The sequence below is a fragment of the Saccopteryx bilineata genome, chromosome 10 (genome assembly GCF_036850765.1).
Source record: "Saccopteryx bilineata isolate mSacBil1 chromosome 10, mSacBil1_pri_phased_curated, whole genome shotgun sequence".
NCBI lineage: Eukaryota > Metazoa > Chordata > Mammalia > Chiroptera > Emballonuridae > Saccopteryx > Saccopteryx bilineata.
In genome coordinates, this window is record NC_089499.1 from 11763170 (window position 1) to 11778987 (window position 15818).

Sequence of the window (15818 nt, forward strand, 5' to 3'; positions counted from 1 at the left end):
GCTGCCTTAGACTGAGGTTATTTGTACCCATTTTGCAAATCCCTGAGAGTACAGGCTGCAATCATAATAACTTCTAGGGAAGCCTTTTCAGCATTTCCCGGGAGTGTGAATGCACGTGGAGGGGTTGGTGACAAGCTCTGGTTTCCCCGCCTCTGCGTGTGTAAGCCCCGCCCCTCAGTGCCCAGCTCAGTGAAGGAGACTGACAAACCCCGCCCACCAGGGAGAAATGGACTGAGACCTCTGTCTCTCACCCTGAGTGAAGGTCGTGGCTTTTACTCAGACATCGGTCTGGAAGTTTCCCTATTGTCTTTTCAGACCTGAAGTATTTTTAAGGCTTTGTTCTATTATCTGACGTATTTTAGTTGTTTTCAGTGAGAGAGTTAAGCCAAACAATATACACTATTAGCAGAAGCCCTGTTTGTTCTGGTCACTCTCTGAGTAATGATTTCTCAGTCTTCCAGTGAGATAACATTTGCTTAAATGTTGCTTATTGATTTTTCTCTCTAATGAGCAATCACCTGATGGCTAACTTTTTGTGATCCAGTAGTTAGAAATGTTCATACTTACATATCAATAGACATTTAATAGTTTATTTTCTAATTATGAAATGCTATCATTATAATCACTGAAACTAGTATATTATGATAGGAATGGTAGCATTGCAACTTATGGGCTTCATCAAATTATTTTTTAATGCTGTAACTCCTGGGAAATCCTCTAATTACTACTTCTTAACCATGACTGGAATACATGAAATTGAAAATTCAGCACCCCAAGGAGCATAACATTGTTTGAAATGTTAGCACAAACTATGTTCAAGGCTACTGATCAATACTTTATTATGTGGAAGTGGTTACATGCATTTGTTTCTTGCTGAGCACAAGTGCTTAACTCAGATTTCCCCAGAGTTTAGACTGTTTGGTGCCTCCGAGTTGGAACTCATCATTGTGGCCTCCAGAGCAGTTAGTAGTGCTATAATGATTTGATTCGTACAGAGAATTTGTTCCATTCATGGTGCTTTCAAAATATGTTATAATAGCAAAAGGAAAATTAATAGTGATTCTTTATTAGAAAATTCTGGTAATAATATACGTAAGTCGCCTAAAATATATTTCAATCCCTTTAACTTTAGTAAGCTAAGTCATAATACCTTTTTTTTTATTATTTTTTTTATTTTTATGAAGAGCCTGTCCATTTGTAAGTTTTTAAACCAAAGGCTGAAGGCTAATACATACTGAGCAATTTAACTTTAACCAAATTTTTGAAGTAATACTAATTGCCGGTGAGGATGTAGAGCAGGGGTCCCCAAACTTTTTACACAGGGGGCCAGTTCACTGTCCCTCAGACCGTTGGAAGGCCACCACATACAGTGCTCCTCTCACTGACCACCAATGAAAGAGGTGCCCCTTCTGGAAGTGCGGCGGGGGGGAGGGGATAAATGGCCTCAGGGGGCCGCATGCGGCCTGCAGGCCAGGCCGTAGTTTGGGGACGCCTGATATAGCCTGATATAGAGCAAATGGAGGTCTCAGAAACTTCTAGTGGGAGCATAAGTTGGCACAGCTGCTGTGGAACACTGCAGTCGTGGCTCCTGAGGCTGAGCATACGTATCCACCATGACTCTGCAGTTTCACCTCTAAATATGTATTCAGTAGAAATGTAAGTGTCTGTTCACCAGAATACGAGGACGACAGAGATGCTGTTAGCCTGTAATGGGAAACTGTATAAATGCCATCCAGAACCTAATGGGTATGTAAATTATGATTTAGTCATATGATGGAATACAACGCAGCAAAGAAAATGAATGGTCTGCAGCTACACTTAACACGGATTAATCTCACAAATGTAATACTGAGAGAAAGACAACAGATGACAAAATATCGTAGTATCATGACCACTTGTGTCAAGTTTAAAAAGAGACAAAACTGATCTATTACAAGTCAGGATAGTGATTACCTTTTGGGCAAGTAGTGACTGGAATGGGGTTTAAGGGGCTTTGTAATGTCCTCGTAATATCTTTATGTTATTTATTTTTTTATCTGAGTGCTGTTCATCTTGGTAAAATTAACTGAGATATATATTTAGGATTAGTATGCTCTTGTGTATGCATGATATATTAAATTAAAAAGCTTACATAAATATGAAAATATTTTTAATAAGAAAAAAATGTTTAGAACTTGGTAAATGTAAGCCCCTCCCCCCTTTTTTGGCAAAGTTAACTGATATGAATTAGCATATCTATTTATCTACCAAGTAGTCATTGGTACAGACTCGCATTCTGTATGTGTTCTCTAGCTGCTGTAACCAATTACCACACATTTAGTGCCTTAAACAACACAGATTTATTGTCTTACTGTTCTGGAGGTCAGAAGTACAAAATGGGTCTTTGGGCCTGAAATCAGAATGTCAGCACACCTGTGTGCTCCTTTTGGAGGCTCTAAGGGGCAAATCTGTTCTCTTTTTGGGCTTCTAGGGCTGCCTTCATCCCTTGGCTTGTGGCCCCATCCTCCCTCTTCAGAACTGGCACCACAGCATCTTCAAATCTGTCTATCTAACTTATGCTTTTGTTGTGACATCTCCTTCTCTGACTCTGGCCCTCCTGTCTCATTCTTTTATTTTTTTATTTTTTTTACAGAGACAAAGCGAGAGTCAGAGAGGGATAGATAGGGATAGACAGGAAAGCAGAGAGATGAGAAGCATCAATCACCAGTTTTTCGTTGTGGCACTTTAGTTCATTGATTGCTTTCTCATATGTGCCTTGACCATGGGGCTACAGCAGCAACCTTGGGTCCAAGCTGGTGAGCTTTGCTCAAACCAGATGAGCCCACGCTCAAACTGGTGACCTCGGGGTCTTGAACCTGGGTCCTCCGCATCCCAGTCCAACACCATCCACTGCGCCACCGCCTGGTCAGGCCCTCCTGTCTCCTTCTTATAAGGACCCTTATACTATATTGGGCCTGCTTGTATAAACCAGGACGAACAAACACATCACCTCAAAATCTTCATCACATCTGCAAAATCCCCCTTGCTGTCTGAGGTAACATGTGGACATCACACTATCAACATTCTACCACAGATTTCTATTTTTATCAATGGCTTCATTCCTATAACTATTTTGGTGCTCAAATTATATCAGATTTGATGAGTGTAAACCCTTTCAAGCTGGCTCACATGTCCTTGTGACATACCTCATCATTTCCTGAGCTGTTCTTTACTTTCGGGCACAAGATATTCTTGACACACCTTGGAACTTACCCTGGCCTGGCCTTGGCATCAGTTATTTCTCTGAGGAGCCCTGGCTCCTTTCGGAGGCAAACGGTGTCAGAAACCACAATCAGGGAATTGAGTGTGCTGCTGTCTCCTAAGCTGTCTTAGCTTCCGGGCCCTTCCAGGAGACATAGCTCGGAAATATATACATGTATAGCACACAGCACACACATATAACTCACTCATGCATACTGACATACCATGCATGTACACACATTTATTCGTACTTTGAAATCTTGAATTCACACCAGTGTCTTCAAATCTGACCCATCCCCATATAGTTCTCTCTTGCCTTCCCCCTTTCCATATTTGCGTCCCTTCTTCCTCTGCAAAAATTCTGGTTTCTAACAACCAGAATTTTCTCATGTGCTTAATACTAATTCATCTGAAATTGTTACAGAAATGCTTCACCTAAATCAACACAGAAACAAACCTAATGAAATGAACTGAGATAAATAATGAGCCCTTAGTGTGAAATTTTAGGTTTATCTGGCTGGCTCTCCTAAACGAGGCTGTCGACTGTTGGCTGTATCTGTAAGTTCCAGAGGCTAATATTCCCTCTGATGGCCTTGGTTTTGTGCCTCCTCTTGTCTTTGGGTTTCCATAAAAATTCCTTCTTAAATAAAGCCTGTGTGTTGCAGCTCCCTGGGTTGTAATCCTGTGTTATTGTACAGGAGCCTGTTACCATGGTGGGTGCGGTGTGGGGAGAGTGACCCGTGCAAGGCATCGCTTCATTGGCTTGGAGCGGGGTGGTGGTCACGGGCTGTGTCTCCTGCCTTTTCATCAGTGTGGGGAGAACACAGACACGTTGTAGGGTTAGGAATACACTCAGCTGTAAACACCGGGAACTTCGTTTATTGTTGCCAAAATACGCTAGTTCATCAAATGAGATAATAGGGTTCAAAATTAGACGGTGGAAGTGATTTGTCCTTTCCACATTGTCCATTTTTATTTGGGGGAAAAACCTTGTTATTTTGGAGGTTTCAAACCATATTTGATTGTGTGCTCTGTCTGATGGTACTAGGGAGTCACAGAAGTGGTTTGTGTAGTGGATTTACCTCTTTTGAATCTATTGCTGAAAACCACCAAGGTGAACTTGTCATAGGTCTTTGATGTATTAGATAAAACAGGAGGATCACGTGTCTGCTTTTCCCCCAGCATTCTGATCGTTGTTTATCTTAGACTTGAGTGACGATCACCAGCTTATATGTATTAATAATTTGATGGTTTAATGTCAACCCACGCCAACCTGATTTTGCATTATATACTAGAGCTCCTTTCTCGAACCCTGAAGGTTTTGAAAAATGACTGTTTTGATGATCATAACGTCATTTTGACCTGCGAACTTTTTCAGAGTCAAGTGAGCGTGGTGGTTTATTAAATGTCAAGCAGACTTGAAATCCAGGATAAATTTAGCTGTTGATTTCCCCCCACTCCTTTGATTAGTGATTCTGTCAGTGGATGAAAGCCCAGGGAGTGGTGATCTGTTTCGTGTTCACGGAGATTTGACCCACCTCTTGAACATCTTTTCTTTCAGGTTGTTGATTGTATCCTGCCGCCCTTGGTCTCCTTGGTGCAAAGCCAGAATGGTGAGTGGCCACACCAGCCGGCATTCCATCAGTGACACATTCCGTTTTCGTTCTGTCTCTGTGTCGTCACATTCCTGGCCTTCTTTCCCTTTCAAGTGGAGTGGAGACTCTTCAGCTTGCGGCTGCTCTCGGAGACCACGTCTCTGCTCGTGCACCGGGCGGCCGGGGACGGGGAGGCGGAGGCGCGCGTGGATCCTGACAGCGGTCTCCTGGCCCTCGTTCGGGACGTCCTGCTTCCCCAGTAAGTAGCACGTGCTGCGCTCACAGACAAGCGTGGGCTGTCCGGGCTGCTTCTGTCCGACGGGGTGCGAGGACGGTGTTGGGTCGCCGTGTCCTTACAGGCACGTCCTCGCTGTCCAAGAGGCTGGAGACTGGCAGTAACGACCACACTGCATCGACCCAGGGGAATCTCAGTCCATCTTGAAAAATATCCATTTAGAGCTTTTCCTGTTCGCCACAGGCTCATGGCTCTGAGGTTATGCCGAGCTAAAGGTGTTTGTGGCTCAAGGGGTGAAGTTTCTTTCTTAAGGTCAACATGCTAAGGCTGCTGGAAGATGAAATTGGGACTTTTCTGGGCTCTAATCAGAAATAATAGAGATGGAAATCTTCCTTCCCCCCTAAACTCTTGAAATGGCAATTTAGTTTACTTATAAACAGGATTATTTTGGGGGGGGGTGCAATGAAACAACTAATGTATTAACAGAAAGAGGTTATCTTTTTCTTTTTTACTTCATTGCTCACATAGCGAACACGGTCGGATGACTATGGAGGTCTGGCTCGTGGTGTTCTGTACAGTAACATGCGGAATGGGCTTGCAGCCCGGGAGCGAGGCTGTCCTGTGTAGCCGGGTGTGCCGTAGGCGAGACCGTCTGGGTTTGTTCAGTGCACTCACTCTGATGTTTGCACAGCGACAGAACCCATTAACAACGTATTTCTCAGAACGTATCCCCATCGCTGATGGGCACGTGACTGTATGGGACTGTGTGTGTATGGTTTGTATTTAGGTGGGTAAGTAGAAGCTGAGAACCTTGTGCCACGGGATTAATTAATGCTTTTGATGCCATCTTATACTTATACATGTTTATATATAGTCATATGCATCTTTCTGACATTTTGGTGCAAAAGGTGATTTTAAATTTAAATTTTTTAAATTAAATTTATAGGGGCTACATTGGTCAATAGGATCATAGAGTTTTCAAGTGTACATTTTTATGATACATGGTCTGTATATTGCATTGTGTGCCCACTACCCAAAGTCATACCATCTTCTGTCACCATATACTTGTCCCCCTTTACTCCAAAAATGTGATATTTAAAAGACGTATTTTGGATGTCGGCTCCCTCACAGCTTATAGAGGAGCATCTTTCAGGACCAGAGATGCCCTCCTCACCCCCAGGAGGGACTGGGTTTCCTCCGACAGGACTTCACAGCTTAGCAGTAGCTGTTAACACACATGTCAATTTGAGATCAAATTTCTCGTATCTGAAGTTTGCCCACTTTGAAACAGTTTGTAAATAAAAAGCATTAAATATCTATAGTTCAGTGTTCCTGTTTTATTTATTTGAGTTGGCATACTAGTATGTATTTTCTGTACTGTGTACCTTTACCTTTCTTGGGGATGAGGGGTTAAAGAGGAACCACACGGCGATTCAAGAACAAAAGTAACGTGGATGACTTCAAGTGTCTAGTTAGCCGTGTGAAATGTGCTTTGGATAATAGTGTGGGATTTACTGGGATGTGGTGTGGGATGTTTTCAAAGCTGTAGGCTGCTTCTGATGTGAATACAGGGCTTGGCTCTGCATTTCATTCTCTAGGCCTCAGTTTTCTCATCTGTAGGATGGGGATAATAGTACCTAACCCAGAAGATAATTGTGATGATTAAATGGGATACTTCTTGTAAGACAGTGTGGTGTGTGGGACATAGTTCACTCCTGACAGATGTTTAGCACTCCTGCTATTGTTATTAGGTCCTTTATTATACTTTCCCTTATCCTTCAAAGTGGAGATTGTCACGGTACAATAAGAGTCATAGCACACACTTCACAGAGGCAAAGTGGCCATCAAGTATGTAATGCCGAGTGTGCATACCTGGCATATATAGTAAGGGCTCAATAAGTGTTATGTAAGAATTTTTACAAATGAAAGATAAATTATGCATTGATTTAACTTTAACTTTGCGAAACTAGAAACCTTGGCAAGAAGTTTGGTCTTTGAAGATAGTTATAAGTTTAGAATTCCTAATTGTGGAAGAATCATGTTCTCCGTTGAGTATATAGATAGAATGGCTTAATATGATTAAATCTCAAGAGTTGATAGGAACTAGATAGCATTTGCTTTAATTCGGCAAATGTAGTAGGCCTCCTCCCCATTTGCAGGGGAGAGACGTGTCCCAAGGCCCCCAGCAGATGCCTGGTCTGCGGACATGGCCCTGAGCCCTAACCCACCTCTGCAGCCCTGCCGGAAATGTGGCGGCAGCTCCGTCATCGGCAGAGCCGGCCCCTCTGGTGACTTCTGTGTTTCCGGTGTGAACCCATCCCTGTCTCTGTAGGATCCCCTTCACTCGCAGGAACTGGCTTGTGTCATTCATTTCAGGGGATCCCTTGCTGACACAGGCTCAGTACTTGCTGGTGCAACACATCAGCGGGAACACTCTTTCTCTTCGTGCCTTCCATCCCCAGATGTAAGCCCTTTTCCATCTTAACTCAGCACTTACCACGCATTGTGCTCTAACTTCTGTAATTTGAGATGTGGCAGCAAAAACTAGCACGAATTTCTTTTTCCTTCCGTCCAATGTCGTGGATGGAAGCTTTTGTTCTTACCTTATATCTAAGCACCCACGGTAAACAATTTTTTCTTTCCTCATTGGGAACTTTCACCTTTTTACACTTAAAGGAAGCACTTTATGGCTTCTCTTGGGCATGCTGGATCGCCCACATCACTGCTCTCACGCTTTGAGGCCATGATTAGTAAAATAGTGTTACTTGAGCACAGCACTGTGATACTTTAACAGTCTGGTAACAGATGGCTACTAAGTGACTAGCAGGTGAGTAGACTACACAGAGTGGATGTACTGGACAAAGGGTGATTCATGTCTCAGGCAGTAGGGTGGTGCAAGGTTTCATTATAGCACTCAGAAAGACACATAACTTAACGCATTGTTTCTGGAATGTTTCATTTAATATTTTCAGGCTGCAGTTGACCGCAGGTACCTGAAACCGCAGAAAGCGACAGTGGATAAATAAGAGGGAACTACTGTAGACATCCTAGTGTCAGCGCTTTTAATTTTGTTAATGTTTTCACCCTCTTTTTGACCTCAGTACTTTGGAGAAAGCCAAGGTGACAGTCTTCATGGCTCCTGATTTTTTACATGAAAGTTTCATATTAAGAGAGTATTATAGGCAAGTAGTAACACTCTAACTTGGAAAGTAACTACATATTTCCTCGCATAACTGACAAGTCCAGACTTGTGCCGGTGTCAGATAGAGCTGGGTGCAGGGGTTTGAGTTTATTTCTACAGACCTGTGAGCGGGAGTCTCTCCCCGTCCTCTCTGCTCTGCCTACGTCTGCATGGCTTTGTCCTCACAGAGGTTCTTTCCTGGTGGTACTTAAATGGCTTCCGGGTGCTGATCCGAGAGAAAGAGTAGGTGTCTCTTCTGTTAGCACTGGGAAAATTTTAAGGCAGGATAATAATTTAATCTTGTTAAATACCATGTAATGCCTGTGGTCCAGGAGCTTATCAGAATTGTTGTGTGACATGAATGAAAACTCTGTAAGAATAAATATCTTATTTAAAAATATTAGGTATGGTTCTCAGAGAAACAGAACAAGCAGGATGCATGTAGAAGGAGATTTATTGTAAGGAACAGGCTCACATGACGAAGGAGGCTGAGAAGCCCTCAGATCTGCGGTCCGCAGGTTGGCGACCTGGGAGAGCCGGCGGTGTGGGTCCACTTTGAGTCCTGAGGCCTGAGACCCAGGAGGGCTGCTAATGTGGGTGCCAGTCTGAAAGCTGACAGGCTGGAGTCCCAAGAAGAGCTGATGTTGCAATTCAAGTCCACAGGCAGCAAAAGACCAATGTCCCGGCTGAAGGCAGTCGGAGCAGGAGTTCCCTCTTTTTCAGCCTTTTTGTTCTATTTAGATCTTCAATTTAGTTCATGAAGACCACCCACGTTGGAGAGAGCTGTCTGCTTTACTCCGTCCACTGGTTCAACCATTAACCTAACCCAGAAGCACCGCATAGACACACCCAGAATAATGTCTGACCACATGTCTCGTTTTCCTGTGACCCAGTCAATTGACACTTAAAATTAACCACCACTGTATCTATTGTAAATATTACAAGTGACTTACTCTATAAATTATGAGTTAGTATCAAAGACTCATTACCTCTCCTCGGTGTGCATGCTTTCCTTTCTAAAGAGACGACCTGTAGTTACAAGTATTTGTTCGATGCCTTTCGTATGTAGGGGATTATAATACCATTATTATGGGGAGGTGGTATTTGAGTTAGACTCTGAACCCTGGGTATGACTGGATAGAAAAGTAGTGGGCACCGCAGGCAAGAATGGGGAAAGCCCAGGTGTGGAGGAACTCCGCATGGGAGGGAATAGTTTCTCTCTTCATTGGCCCTTCTCTTCACTGACACTCGTTGAGTGCACCTTGTTTCATTGGCATGTTTCTCGTTGCTGGGAATAGAACAGTGACCAAGGCAGGCACGGCCTCTGCCTTCGTGGAATGGACTGTCGGGTAGAGCCAGTTGTTTCAGAAATTAATTTTTGTTTTAACTGAAGAAGTTTGGAAGTCATGCAGGTAAAAAAAGTTTACTTAGATATAAATTCAATAAATATTGTCGCCACTTTTCTTAAACTGTGAGCTTGCACGATGTTCACGCACCTGCCGTGGGACACACGTGCCTTCTGAGACATTTTACAGGCTTGCTACTCCGGGGCCGGTTGAGTTTCACAATTCACTCCTTTAACTTTCTAAAGCTCAAGGTTGCTCAAAATTATACGGCCTTAGGACACTATTTCCCATGGCCTGTCTATTAATATCTCCCAGGACTCCAGTGTTCCTTTGATCACAAAAGGGCATTTCCATTAACATCAGGAACAAGAAGAAGATGCTCACCGTCACATTTTTAACTCTGGCGTGTACGTGTTCACCCATGTTAACACACTTAGTGGCTTACATCCACATCTGTGTATTAGGTCATGCTCCATAGGTCCGAAGCCTGCAGGACCCAGTGTGGCTTGGTTCTTTGCTCAGGAGCTCGTGCCGCCTACATTGGGTGTCAGTCTGCTGGGATGAGTTCTTGTCTGGAGACCCTGGGAGAAATCTGCTTCCGAGCTCATGGTGGTGGTCGGCAGAATGGTTTCTTGTGGTCTGTCTTAGTTTCTCAGGGCTGTTGTCACAAGTGACCACAAACCGACTGGCTCAAAACAATGGAAATTTATTCTTTCAGAGTTCAGGAGGCCAGAAGTCTGAACTCAAGGTGTCAGAGGGTCGGTTCCTTCTGCAGACTGTGGTGTAGATCCGGGCCCCTCTCCCGGCTTCTGACGGCTGCCTGCAGTCCTTGGTCTACGGCAGCTCACTCCAGTGTCTGCTGTTGATTTTATTGAAGAGTTTGGAAGAGATGAGGGCTTATGTCTGAAATTAAATGTGACACTTTGAAGTCATCTTTTCACTTAAAAAACAATGTCTTTCTGTATCTCTCTGTGTATCTATTGATTTCTTACCTATTTCTTCATTCACTGATATACTTATATATCTGTGTGTGCATTCACGTGAGACTGAACAGAGTGACGCATAGAATTCAGGTTGCATAAAATGCAAGACAGAAAACTCCAGCATTTTGCTATTTGATTTATACCCGCTCTCATTTTATAAAATTTTGGAGTTGACTAAAGATACTATCTCGTTCAAATTTTGGGGAAGATCCGTTCAGAAAATGCCCAAAAGATTAAGTTATCCCCCCTTCTTAGCGCCGTCCAGGGGCCTTCTCCTCTGTGTGTCTGTCTGAAACCAGCCTATGCCTCTCTTTCTCTTTGGAGGATGTCTGTCGTTATATTTAAGGCCTACCCTAAATTCAGGACGACCTCATCTTGAGATTCTTAACTACATTCTCAGAGACCCTTTCTCCAAATAAGGTCACATTCATGGGTCCTGGGGGTTAGGACTTGGACATGCACTTTGGAGACTACTGTCCAGCCCAGTACTTAGCTGCAGAATAAAGCCCTTTCCTGTGTTGTCTTGTGCCCCTTGAAGTGGCCACATGTCTTCTCACGTGGCCCCTCCATCCTCGAGTCAGCACAAGTTTACCAAAACCCCCTCATGTTTGCAGTTTCTCTCCTCTGTCACTGGCTTGAGGAAACTGCTTGTTAAAGTCGATGATGTCGGTCATTGTTGATCTGGGTCCTGTGATTTGAATATATTGTCACTGACTTGGTGCCTGTGCCCTTATCCCTCCCCACCCCTCACCCCCCATAGTTTCTCCTCCTTCCTTCAGGACGATTGGGATGCCAGTGACTTAACTGAGCCATCTGTATGATTAATGAGAAGTTTTTTGTTTGTTTTTCTGGGAAGAAAGATAACCATACATGCTTAGAAAATTACCATGGCTTTTTTTTTTTCTGTCAGCGGAGATACTGGATTTCATTTTAAAGGTTCATGCAGAAACGGAAGAGGCAATATTTAATGGAACTTAAGCCCGGAGTGACCTAATTAATTAAAATTGGCACCTCTCAGAAGTCTAATATCAAAGTCATTATCAATGAAGTCTTAGTACTGAAAGTAGTCTTTTGCTGACTGTCTGAACATCTTTTTTGTTTGTTTGTTTTAAGGAGATTTGTTACATGAGGTGAGGACGTTTCTTTTTCAACATTTAACTGTAAATGGGATTAAGTTCTTCACTTAGGAAACAGCATTGTTATTCTTGGGGAAGAGGAAATTTTAATATTCCTACAAATGTAAATAATATAATTTGTGCTGTGCTGTGCAATTATACACATGAGGTTTGAAACCCTTCCGTTCTTCCTCTTTCCCTCCTCTCTTTCTTAATTAATTTAGTCAATAAACACATACTGAGTGGCTTGTATGTGCCGGGCACTGGCAGTAGGCTGGTGAGCAAGACTGAAATCCTGCCTCAGTGAGCTCACAGTCCAGGGGTGAGCAAGAGCTGTAAACACAGGGATACATAAGATGATGTCAGTCGTCGTGAGAGCTGTGGAGAGAAATGAAGCGTGAAACTGAGTAAGGGGAGCAGGGACGGGGCTCTGTTAGACAGGATGGCCGGGGAAGGCTTTGAGCCAGGGAGCCGCCATGGGAAACGCTTGCTATGCAGCTTGCCTCAGGTGGACTGGAACCGCTTTGCCGACAAGGATTTTCTCTTCCATATTTTCTTTTCGCTCTGAGAGTTGTGTATTGTAAAGAGATCACGCTGATATAAATGTGCTCATAATGCTTTTTATGACAATATGGCATCCATCATTTCCCTCCCGGGTAAAATGAGTGCTGGCTTTCCTTTTTATTACCCTCCTGTGACCCGTACAATTATCAGGGCCGTAATGACTTCATAAATTGTCAAGGCTTTGCTTTTTAGAATCTGAGGGGAGCTATGTTCCTTACAAATTAGAATTGTCTTGCCCTTTGCGCGGCAACACACTGTAGAGCCGTGTGTCTGTCCTTTGCAATCATGTCCAGCAGGAGTCCTGGGTTTGGTTCCCACGCCAGTGGTGCAAGGGACACCCAGACGTTTCTGTGTTGCGTCCCTGTCACCACAGGTATTCTGTGTTAAAGTAGGCGTGAACCTGGCCATCCTTGATGGCAATCACAGTAGAAAGGAGTATTTTCAGCCTTTTCTTAGAAAATTATTTTGCAGATAAAATCTAAGTCACAATAGCTTTGCAACAGACAGAAACATTGTAATGTTCTGGAGTGGGAACCTAAGTCAATGTACTTAGGTACAGGTGTTTTTTTCCCCCCTAAAGGGTACAATTTATGGGAATCTAAATTTGGATAATTTGGAGTTAGATAAGGATAAATATTCTTTCATCCCTAATCAGGATAATTCTAGCACTCTAGTTCTTTGGATAATGTTTTGTAAACCTGGAGTCTTGATTTTTTGAAGTCATTTCTTTTAGCCTTTCAGGCTTTTATAATGAAAATTTTGCTGTTGATTTTATTTTTTATTTTTTTTTAATTTTTTTTTTTTCTTTTTTCTGAAGCTGGAAACAGGGAGAGACAGTCAGACAGACTCCTGCATGCGCCCGACCGGGATCCACCCGGCATGCCCACCAGGGGCGACGCTCTGCCCACCAGGGGACGATGCTCTGCCCATCCTGGACGTCGCCATGTTGCGACCAGAGCCACTCTAGCGCTGAGGCAGAGGCCACAGAGCCATCCCCAGTGCCCGGGCCATCTTTGCTCCAATGGAGCCTTGGCTGCGGGAGGGGAAGAGAGAGACAGAGAGGAAGGAGGGGGGGGGGGTGGAGAAGCAAATGGGCGCTTCTCCTGTGTGCCCTGGCCGGGAATCGAACCCGGGTCCTCCGCACGCTAGGCCGACGCTCTACCGCTGAGCCAACCGGCCAGGGCTGCTGTTGATTTTATTGAAGAGTTCGGAAGAGATGAGGGCATATGTCTGAAATTAAATGTGACACTTTGAAGTCATCTTTTCACTTAAAAAATATGTCTTTCTGTATCTCTCTGTGTATCTATTGATTTCCTATCTGTCTATTTCTTCATTCACTGAATACTTAAATATCTGTGCATTCACGTGAGACTGAACAGAGTGACGCATAGAACTCAGGTTGCATAAAATGCAAGACAGAAAACTCCAGCATTTTGACTATTTGATTTATACCCGCTCTCATTTATAAAATTTTGGAGTTGACTAAAGATACTATCTCGTTCAAATTTTGGGGAAGATCGTACAGAAAATGCCCAAAAGATTAAGTTATCTCCCCTTCTTGGTGCCGTCCAGGGGCACGTCCTCAGCCCTCCCCAGAGGCAGAGTTGACCTGCACAACTTTGCTATTTGGCCGCCTTCTCTTTACCTAACCCCACACTCCTCCAATCTCTCTGAAGCCTCATAGCTATTGTGCTTTGTTAGATTTGCATTCATCACACTGCTTTCCTTGTATCGTTCCCTTGCTCAGAGACCTTTCCAGGGACAGGTCGTAGGAGGTACTGTGGGATCCGTACCCAGCCATTCAAGACTCTCAGTGTTCTGTCTCTTGTCCACCATTTTACGCGAACATCTATCTGCTCCCCTTAACTTTCTCCATTCCCAGTGAGGTTGATTTAGTGCAGGGGTCGGGAACCTATGGCTCACGAGCCAGATATGGCTCTTTTGATGGCTGCATCTGGCTTGCAGACAAATCTTTAATAAAAAAAAAATAACGTTAAAAATATAAAACATTCTCATGTATTACAATCCATTCATTTCCTACCACTCATGTTCATGGTTGCGGGTGGCTGGAGCCAATCACAGCTGTCCTCCGGGACAATACCAAATTTTTATTGGATAATGCATAACGTACACGAGTCGTGAGGTCAGGAAGTAAACTTCCCTCCTTTTAATCAAGTAGTCAGCTAATTGCATAAACCCTTTTGATGAAGAAGATGGCTAAAAGAAAAAAAGATGAAGATGAGTATCGTACTTTTCAGCAGGAATGGACAGAAGAATTCGCCTTTGTGGAGAGAGCAGGTTCTGCAGTGTGTCTAATATACAATGATAAAATTTCATCGATGAAACGGTCAAATATAAAGTGGCACTTCGACACACGACATACTACATTTGCATCGAAATATCCAGTGGGGGACAGCAGGAAGAAAGCATGTCAAGAGCTACTGTGCAGAGTGCAAGCTAGTCAGCCACAACTTCGTGTTTGGACCCAACAAGGTGACTAGAATTCGGCTAGCTTTGCTGGTGCTTTAGCAATTGTGAGAAACGGAAAGCCATTCACAGATAGGGAGTATGCCAAAACGTTCATGCTTGATGTTGTCAATGAACTTTTTGACGACTTTTCAGATAAAGACAAGATAATCAAACGAATAAAAGACATGCCTCTGTTGGCAAGAACTGTTCATGATTGTACTGTCACAATGGCAAATCAAATTGAGGCAACACAAGTGAAGGACATAAATGCAGCACCATTCTTTTCTCTCGCTTTGGATGAGTCAAAAGACGTAAGCCATTTATCCGAGTTCAGCGTGATTGCAAACTATGCTGTCAGTGACACACTACCTGAGGCAAGTCTTGCTGTTTTGCCTGTGAAAGAGACAACAAGAGGGGAGGATTTATTCAAGTCTCTTCACTGAGTTCGCTAAAGAAAAAAATCTACTGATGGATAAACTTATTTCGGTGTGTACTGATGGTGCTCCGTGCATGGAGGAGGATTCGCAGCGCTTCTTCGTGAACATGAAAAGAGACCCATCCTAAGTTTTCACTGCATCCTACGTCAGGAGGCGTTTTGTGCTCATATGTGTTGAGCAGCTTGGTGAGGTGATGTTGCTGGTCATTTGGGTGGTCAACTTTATTGTTGCCCGAGCTTTAAATGATCGCCAGTTTAAAACACTGCTGGATGAAGTTGGGAATAATTATCCTGGTCTGCTTCTGCACAGCAATGTGCATTGGTTGTCAAGAGGGAAGGTGTTCAGCCGTTTCATGGCTTGTCTAAGCGAAATCCAGATTTTTTTTTCTTTTTGTATTTTTCTGAAGCCGGAAACGGGGAGAGACAGTCAGGCAGACTCCCGCATGCGCCCGACCGGGATCCACCCGGCACGCCCACCAGGGGCAATGCTCTGCCCACCAGGGGGCGACACCCTGCCCCCCCGGGGTGTCGCTCTGCCGTGACCAGAGCCACTCCAGCGCCTGGGACAGAGGCCAAGGAGCCATCCCCAGCGCCCGGGCCATCTCCGCTCCAATGGAGCCCTGGCTGCGGGAGGGGAAGAGAGAGACAGAGAGG

At 43.9% G+C, this 15818-nt stretch overlaps 1 protein-coding gene across 2 annotated transcripts in view; it reads left to right on the forward strand.

The window, feature by feature from the left end:
• The window catches only part of ULK4 (unc-51 like kinase 4), a 400554-nt gene that overhangs the window by 126056 nt on the left and 258680 nt on the right, over positions 1-15818 (forward strand). For both annotated transcript variants that reach the window (XM_066245324.1, XM_066245325.1), the window contains 2 exons: positions 4802-4853; positions 4950-5094. In XM_066245324.1, coding sequence (XP_066101421.1) covers positions 4802-4853; positions 4950-5094 — 197 coding nt within the window. The remainder of the gene's footprint in view (positions 1-4801; positions 4854-4949; positions 5095-15818) is intronic.